This window comes from Manihot esculenta, chromosome 5 (genome assembly GCF_001659605.2).
Source record: "Manihot esculenta cultivar AM560-2 chromosome 5, M.esculenta_v8, whole genome shotgun sequence".
NCBI classification, from domain to species: domain Eukaryota; kingdom Viridiplantae; phylum Streptophyta; class Magnoliopsida; order Malpighiales; family Euphorbiaceae; genus Manihot; species Manihot esculenta.
The window spans coordinates 10,794,100-10,802,921 of record NC_035165.2 but is presented as its reverse complement, the minus strand read 5'-3'; the positions used below and the strand labels follow the sequence as shown (position 1 = coordinate 10,802,921).

The 8,822-nt window shown below is 30.8% G+C and overlaps 1 protein-coding gene across 1 annotated transcript; it reads right to left on the bottom strand.

Moving 5' to 3' along the window:
* Positions 1-4,034: 4,034 nt before the first annotated feature.
* On the bottom strand, positions 4,035-6,305 carry LOC110614585 (cytochrome P450 CYP749A22). Its single transcript, XM_021756151.2, has 5 exons — positions 6,003-6,305; positions 5,670-5,890; positions 5,360-5,592; positions 4,850-5,228; positions 4,035-4,755 (listed from the first exon to the last, which is right to left on the bottom strand). The coding sequence occupies exons 1-5, from the start codon at positions 6,265-6,267 to the stop codon at positions 4,327-4,329; spliced, it is 1,527 nt and encodes a 508-aa protein (XP_021611843.1). The 5' UTR covers positions 6,268-6,305; the 3' UTR covers positions 4,035-4,326.
* Positions 6,306-8,822: the final 2,517 nt, after the last annotated feature.

Sequence of the window (8,822 nt, the reverse complement as noted above, 5' to 3'; positions counted from 1 at the left end):
GTATATGGGGCCGAGGCTATCATTTCCGTGGAAATCCAAGTAGGTAGATTTAAGACACAACACCCTAAGATTTCAGAGAATCCTAAATAAATGCAATTCAATTTGGACCAAGCAAAATTTATACGAGAAAAAGTCGTAATCAGAATAGTGGTTTACAGAAACAAGATGTCCAGAATATTCAACAGTAAGGTCATGCCACACGCTTTTAACGTAGGAGATCTAGTCCTTAAAAGAACAGACGTGATGGGTGGCAGTGCCGGGTCTGGTAAGTTGGACGAGAACTAAAAAAGACCATTTAGGGTCTCGAAGGTTATTCGCTCAGGGTTATATAAGCTGGCCAAGTTAGATGGTCGAGTCATTTTCCATTCTTGGAATATCTGTAATCTGAGGAAGTTTTATCAATAACAAATCAATGAGGTATTTTTTCACATGTTATGTCCTCCAGTGACAAGGAAAGATGGGATTGACTACCTTGAAGAGAGATAAAAAGGGCCACAAGGTAGTATTTTCTAGGCCAGGTCACAAGGCGATTTTCACTAGACTATTTGGGTATTGGTCCCACTAAATAAGGCCACAAGGTAGTTTTTGCTAGGCTAGATTACAAGACAGTTTCTGCTAGACCATTCGGGCATTGGTACCACTAACAAGGCCACAAGACAGTTTTTACTAGGTTAGGTCATAAGGTAGTTTTCGCCAGACTATTTGGGCATTGGTCTTGCTAAACAAGACCACAAGGCAGTTTTTGCCAAGCCAGGTCACAAGGCGATTTTTGCCAGACCATTCGAGCGTGGGTCCCACTAAATAAAATCACAAGACAGTTTTCGCTAGACTAGGTCGCAAGGCGGTTTTTGCCAGACCACTTGGGCTTTGGTCTTGCTAAACAAGGCCACAAAGCAATTTTCGCCAAGGCAGATCACAAGGCAGTTTTTGCCAGACCATTCAGGCATTGGCCCCACCAAACACAGTCATAAGAAATTTTTTGTCAGGTCAGATCACAAGGTCATTCCTGTCGTACAATTCAGGCCTTCAGTTCCTGTGAACAGGTCACCCGCACCAAAGAGAACTAAGAAGGGGATATACTGATCCCCAAGGAACGAGGGGGAATCTAATCAAAGATTAAAGAATAAAGATAAGATGGACCTCACAGCCAAGAATCGAGATGAATAAAGGCCACTTATTATAAAAATGCATATGGCGTCATACAGGGCGAAGGAAAATACCCTTCAGCCTATATTTTCAAGTATTTATTCTATTCTATTAAAATTTCACAAGTCAAAATCCTGAGGTAGATGTGTCTTTACTGCCAAATAAGATAAGTAAAATAAATATTTTCATTAAAAAAGATTACAATGAGACAAAAGGGACTCAAACAAAGTCTTTATTATATCAGAACCTTTAAAATCTATCTCATCCTATGGGAAGACACTGTTGAGAGGCCATGCAAAGAATTGGCTCTTCAACTACCTTCCTAGTCTTGCTCTCGGAATCATTCTTGCATAATTCAACCCCTCTCCTTAGGGTCGTAATACGGAAAAATGTTATAATTAGGCTGGTTATAGCCCTTAGTGCCAAATAGTATGATTGCACCTTCATTAAGGCCCAAGGATCACGACACTGAAGAGGCATTATAATCAGGCCAGATGTAACCCTCGGCAGTATGCTCGCGCCTTCACAAAAACTCACCTCTAGCTGCTTTTCGAAGACCACAATGACGTCCTCCATACAGATCCAGTTATCCTTAAAAGAAAGAAAGAAGGCGCCCCATTCCATGTCTCCTGAAGATGGCAATCGCCAATACAAAAAGAGGATTCTTATACAGTGACGTAGTCGGCAAAGTGTTTAATATAGACCAAAGAATAAGGACACCATTATAATCAAGGGAAGGCAAAATGATACAAACAGTCAAGTGGTGCCACGTGGCCAATAAGACGAAACATCTCCTTTTGAATCTAAAGAATCAAAGACCAATAGGGCCACGTGGCAAGGACCGGATGAATAGGAAAGGTGGCCCATTCCAAAGAAGGAAGATTCAGATACTCTAATGTCAGAATCATCATTAAGACTCGCCCATCCCCTAACAAGGAGAGTCTTGGTGCTAAGTTACTATCAATGATCGCAGTCCAACATATCTCTGTTACGCCTGCGATTGCGAGGCTTCCCCTTATTAACTGGCAATATCCCATATTTAGCAGACGACCATGTTACCGTCGTATTATCAGGAAAATACCATGTTCGTCTCTACCTCTTACGGTATAAAAGGAGAACAATGACATAGACAAAGATACGCTATTCTCTAACACTATTCCAGTTCTTAACAATTTATCGCCTTCTTTTTATCTCTCAAGAATCTGACTTGAGCGTCAAAGTGACTGCCGTAGGCACCCACCATCACCTCATTTTTTCCTTCTTTGCAGGTTCCAGCCAATCGCAACAGGGTTCTTATTCATCTAATTTCAGTAACATATTTGTAACTATAAGTATATATATAATTATTATATATTTTAGTCACTAGTTAATTATTAAAAGTTTATAAGAGTATAATTTAACTAATTTAATTAGTTCATTATACTGCATTTTATTTAAGTAGATTATTTCATATATTATTTCCATATTAATAAAATTTATACTAATAGAACATAAATTATTAAAATCAATTATGTGTATATATATTATACATATATATTTGTAGTTGTAATTGCTATCATTACTCCGATATATATATATATATATATATATATATATATATATATATAATCGTTAACTAAATTATATATATTAATAAAATATAATTTAATAAAATTAAAAATAAATTAAATTAAAATAATTGTGATTATTTAAAAAAATAATATTCAGTAAACTATGTAATTTTAGATATTATGTAGTTTTAGATAAAATTATATAATTTTTTTTTATTTTCTTTTTCTTTTTTAAGAGTTTGAAAATTATAAGGAGAAGACTCTATAATATTTGGTTATTAGTGTCTTGATATATTTTGAATGGAAATATTATATGATATTATGGATGTTTAATATTATTTTAAAATTGAAAGGTAAAACTTATCAATTTGATATAAATAATATTAGTACTATATTAGACATATTTAATTATTTTATTTAATTTTAAATTTTATTATAAAAACCGAAAATTATACCAAAATTAAAATAAAAATAATAATCAATACTAAGATTAAATCGAAACTGAAATACTCGAACCATATCGAAATTCAATTCTAATTTTAAAAAATTTAAAGAATCAACTTTCAATTACGATTTCAATTCATCATGAACCGTTCTGTAATTAATAATGAAGGCTTCTTTTATTATTGTTATAATTGGAGATATTTGATTGATTTTAATTTCATTTTTAAAGTATAAAGGTGAAGTATTCTCAAGGAGATCAAATCTCCTCACATATTATTTTAAGATTAATTCCATCAATTATTACTCATTTGTGACTAAAGAGATTAAAAATAATTTTAAAATAAAAAAAATAATATAAAACCAAATGAGAATTTTATTCTTTTGTCTTCCATTATAATATAGATAAAGGAGGGTAGTTTTCTGAAGGCACTTCTCCATTTTGGATGGCAAAAGATTTTTTTATTATTTATTGAGTATTTAAATAGACTGTGACATTATAATTATTAATTTAAAAATTATTGAAAAAAGCATTAAGTATAAAAAAAAAATGGAAGCATGTAGCTTGCTAGACACAAATTTTTTATAATTATTATTTTTTAAATCCTATATTTATAGTTTTGCTTCCAAAGGAAGAGAAGAGGAAGATGAGATTTACAATTATTAAGTATAAAGTCATCTCAAGATGTGCATATGAGATGAGTTGTTAACCTTAGAAAAGTTTAACCTCAAATGAAAATGACAATAATATATATAATTTAAAATATTTAATTTTTTTTGTTTGTATTATAGTTCACAATTGATGAATTTCTCAATAAAACTCTAACTTATATTTAAATTCCAGTAAAAAAATTATTAATTTGATTAAAAAAATTAATTTGATCTATTTTAATTCAATGTTAATTAATAATTGTAATTTTATTCTAAAAACATGAACAGCGGCAATCACAAATCTCAATTGATTAATCCTAAAGAAGAATTAGTCCGCTGTGAACCATGAAGCGGACACAGAGATGCGTTCAGTCAAATTAAGGAAAAGACTAAATGCATCAAATAACATTATTATAATTTTATATTCATGAGCACAAACATCCTGCCACCGCCGGCTCCCACGCCGGCTGTTCATGTTTAATCCATGCCAAATCAAAACACCATCCGCCGGCTCCAACGCAAGCATACGCAATTGGGTTTACAATGGCTGAAGAGTAACTTGAAGTCCTTTTTGTGGGGAAATTGCGATAAGGACAATGGGCGAGTGGACATAACTTGGTGACAAAGTAAACCTGTAACGTTGAAGGATCATTGAGAGTACAATCTTTGTTTCCGCCATGGCAAAGTTCATGCCCACACAATTTCTTGGTCCCAAACCAAATGGGCAAAATGCTGCTATGTTATTCCTTGTTGCTTTAGCCACCCCTTCTGCAAATCTTTCTGGTTTGAAGAGATGAACATCTTCTCCCCATATCTCAGGATCATGATGCAACGTTAATGGTGAAACCAGGACATCCATTCTAGTTGGAGCAAGTAGCTTCCCCAGTCTGGTTCCCTTCTGGATTTCTCTTATCAGAGTAATAATAGGAGTATATAACCTCAAAGTTTCATTGATAATCATATTCATCTGCAAAAAAAAAAAAAAAAAAAAAAAAAAGAAGAGAGATTAGATCGAACTGGAAATTACAAAAACATCTCTGAAGTCTATAGCATCTACTTACGATCTTCAATCTTGATATTTCATCTAAAGTTGGATTTCGTTGGCCAAATAATTCCAGGACTTCCTCCCTAGCTTTTTCTTGCCAATCCGTGTGAATTGCTAGAAGAAGAATATTCCAAGTGAGTGCACTAGCAGTCGTCTCTTGTCCAGCAATATAAAATGTCTTGCACTCGTCAATTAGGTCTTCTATGGATATTTGCTTGGTTTTATCCACATCTTTGCTTGCCTTTATTAATACTCCAAGAAAATCACTTCCATAGCTATCTACTTGGCGCAGCTTTGCTTCTTCCTCCCTTTTCTTTATCATCTTCAATATGGAGTCTCTTATACCATGTTCTAGTCTGTCTCCTTCCACATCGTCCTTTGTTTTCAAAAATTTTCTGCAGCAGGAGAAGAGGATACATTTAACTAAAACTACTCTCTATAATCAATAGATCGTCCTGTGAAATTTTGAGCTTGTGTTCACGCATGTCTTCATGCACAAAGAGGGAAAAAAAAAAACGAAACTTACTTTAGTAGAGGAATTTTGACTAGATAACTATTTCTATAAAGAATAAGAATCAGCCTTGATAGCATATCGAAAATATGCTGTCCTTCCAAGTAGCTGCTTCCAAAGGCTGTCCTGGAAATGACTTCAGATGTTAATAGCTTGAATTCCTCGTATACGTCAATATCCTTAGTCTCATGTTGTCTCCATCTTTCAAGCATCATCTCAGTAGTTTCGATCATTGCTGGAATCATATCCTATACATATTATAAATTTGTTAGAACAGAAGAAGCTCTGGGTTACATATAATGTAACGAGAAGTACAGGAAATTACCTTCAAGCTCTCTCCATGAAAAGTATGATTAGCCAGCTTTCTCTGCCTGAACCATTTTTCGCCTCTGGTCGTTACTAGTCCATCCCCAAAGAGGTTTTTTAAGTAAGATTCGAACTCAGGTTTTCTGTATAAATCATCTTTGTTCAATATCTCTTTAACCAGATTAGGTTCAGCGATAATCAACTGAGGCCGAGGACCAAGCCAACAGACACAGTCACTCCCTGCAGCCATATCATAGAAGAAACAGTATACTAATTTGGAAGAATAATATCAAAGCTTTCAGTCAGAAACAAAATGTAATATTTTGAAATTTCAAAATACACACAAAGCTACCGTATAGTTTCTTCCAAAAATAACAGTGAGGCTGAAGTCTCTGTAACATTTGATGTGATAATTCCATGGGAGTGGTGAGGGATTCATTTCTCATTCTCATGATTTCTTTTGAGTTTCCATAGAAAAACCTGTACTGGGGGCCTTTTATTCCCTGTGATCTCAGTGCAGATTGTACATGAATCGGTTTCCACCATAGTTCATAGAAGAACTTGAGAAATATTATGATGAAGCACACTGACACACAACTCAATACCAAAATGATCATAGCTGCAGGTGCTGTTGCTGCAACCAAGTTTTATGAACCGTAGACTTGTAGTTAAGCAATTTCTCTTTCTATTATATACAAGAGGCCAAGGTATCTAGGAGTTGCAGTTGATGGCAGAAACAAAGTTCCAAGCATTGGTCACATCGTGGACAATGACTTTTTCTTTGGTTAAAGCTTCAGAATTTGACAATTTCTTCTTATATTTATTACACAGATATTCGACGTTTTGTTCCCAAATGCTTTGATGTTGTTGGAAGGACAGAAAGAAACTATTGTGTTTGCCCCCTTAATAAATGATTGATTAATTAAGAACAATGGAATGATCAATTGATTTTCCAGGCCAACAATTTTGTTTTTTTCATATAATATAAATTAAAGTTGAAAGATAAACCTAATACGATTACATTTGAATGAAAAAAGATTTTTGTATAAAAAATTATTTAACAATGAATTTTTTTATCAATATTAATAAATAGCAACGAAATATAAAATTGTTGCTACATATAACACGCAAAACTACGACGACTATTTTAATGATGTTTTTGCTATGGCTTTAGGACGGAAGCATGCCATCATTTTTAGCACATATTTTAGTGTTTAATTTACAACGATTTTAACAACTAAGTATTTATCACTAAAACTTTTTATTTACTTGTATTTAATTAATTAAAATAATATTATGGACAAATATAAATTTTATTGTTAATTTTAAATTTAAAGAATTTTGACCTTTCGAATCGTTAAATTCGATAATAAAATTATATAAATTTAGCATGATCAATATTTAAATGTTGAACATATCAAAAAAAAAATGTCAAATATATCAATTTTTTTTAAAAATATTATGGGCCATATTTTATCCTTAAAATTATTTTTTCATAATTCATAATAACTTTAATTATTAATATTTTTATATATTTTTTTATAAAAATTTTTTTAATTTCTTTTTAATAAATAATACTTTGCATATAAAAATATGGTCATGTTTGACACTTGATTTTTTTTTTGTAAAGTTAGCATGTTCAACCCTTTAAGTATTGAATACATCTTAAATTTTTTAGTTGAATGGTATGATTTTCGAATAAAAATTTAAAATATTCTGAATTCAAAAGTACTTCTAGGAAAAACATATTTTCAATTTTTTTTTTTGTTTTGTGCATGATTTGAAAAGAAGTTCTATGGATTTGTGCTCAGGGAAGACTCAGGACAATTTGTCTCTGCAAACTGGCTGGGTTATGGGGGATGTATCTTCCAAATTAGCTGAGGCGGAAGCACTTCGACAAGCTCTTCTTTGGGCATGTGAGCAGAGGATGGAATGGGTTATTTTTAAGTGTGATTCGTTTGAAGTTGTTAATGCAGTGCTGAGTTGAGTTGTTGATAGGACAGAATGGAGAATTGTTTTGCATGATTGCTATTGTCTCCTTCAGCAGAGTTCCAGTTTTTCGTTAGCATGGATTCCTCGGCAAGTAAACCAGCTTGCTCATCTGTTTGCTAGAAATTTTAGAATTTATGATTCTTCTGTTGTTTGGTCTTGTATACCAACGTTTGCTGTTGGGTTTGTACAAGATGGCTTATTATAATGGAATGAATTTCTTTGCTGTCAAAGAAAAAAAACTTCATTATCAAATGTTTAAGGTCATAACAGGTTGGCTGATCCTCTGAAAAAACAAAAGTTAACATTTTTCTTAGATCACATGAAAAATAACTTGTATTTAAAATTTATTTTTCGTTAAAAATATTTTTTAATGAAATAATTTATTTTTTATTATTTAATATTAATTTAAAAAATAAAATTTATTAATAAATTTATATGTAGAGATATTAATAAAAATATAAAAATATGAAAAAATTATGTGGTATATATGCCACCACCAAAAGGAGTTTTTAAAGGCTTTTGGGGTTAGAAATAAATAAATAAATGAAAAGTCGTTGTTGCTGGAAAAGTAATATTAATTAGTTATCATTGTTTTCCCTTTTTTGGCGAATGGATGCTTGCCTATTATTGGAAGCTTTCATTTCAAACGTGGGAAATTTTTATTTTATTTCTCGAAAAATTTATTAATTAATTGATTAATTTTAAAAAATATATGAAAACATTCACAAAATTTTAAAAATTTTTTTAATTAGCTATTTAATTAATTTTAAATATTAAATATTTTACCATTTAATTTTTACGATATATAAAAATTTATTAGTTGATTTTCAATTTTATAATAGATTTGCTCATTAATTTTTCTGTATTTAGAATATTTTAATTTTTTTAAATTATTAATTAATTTTTATAATATAAAAAACTCATTCATTTAAAAAATTTATTAATTAATATTTATATTAATTTTAATAATTAAATATTATAAAAGAGATTAAAATATCCTTAATAAAAGACTAATTAATAATTTTTTTAAAAATATAAGAAATTAACTAATAAATTTTTTTAAAATTATAATGATTAAATATTAAAATATTTAATGATAAAATTAATAAAAAAATTAATTAGTAAATTTTTTAAAATATTAAAAATATTTTAATATATTTTTTAAAATTAATAAATTAAT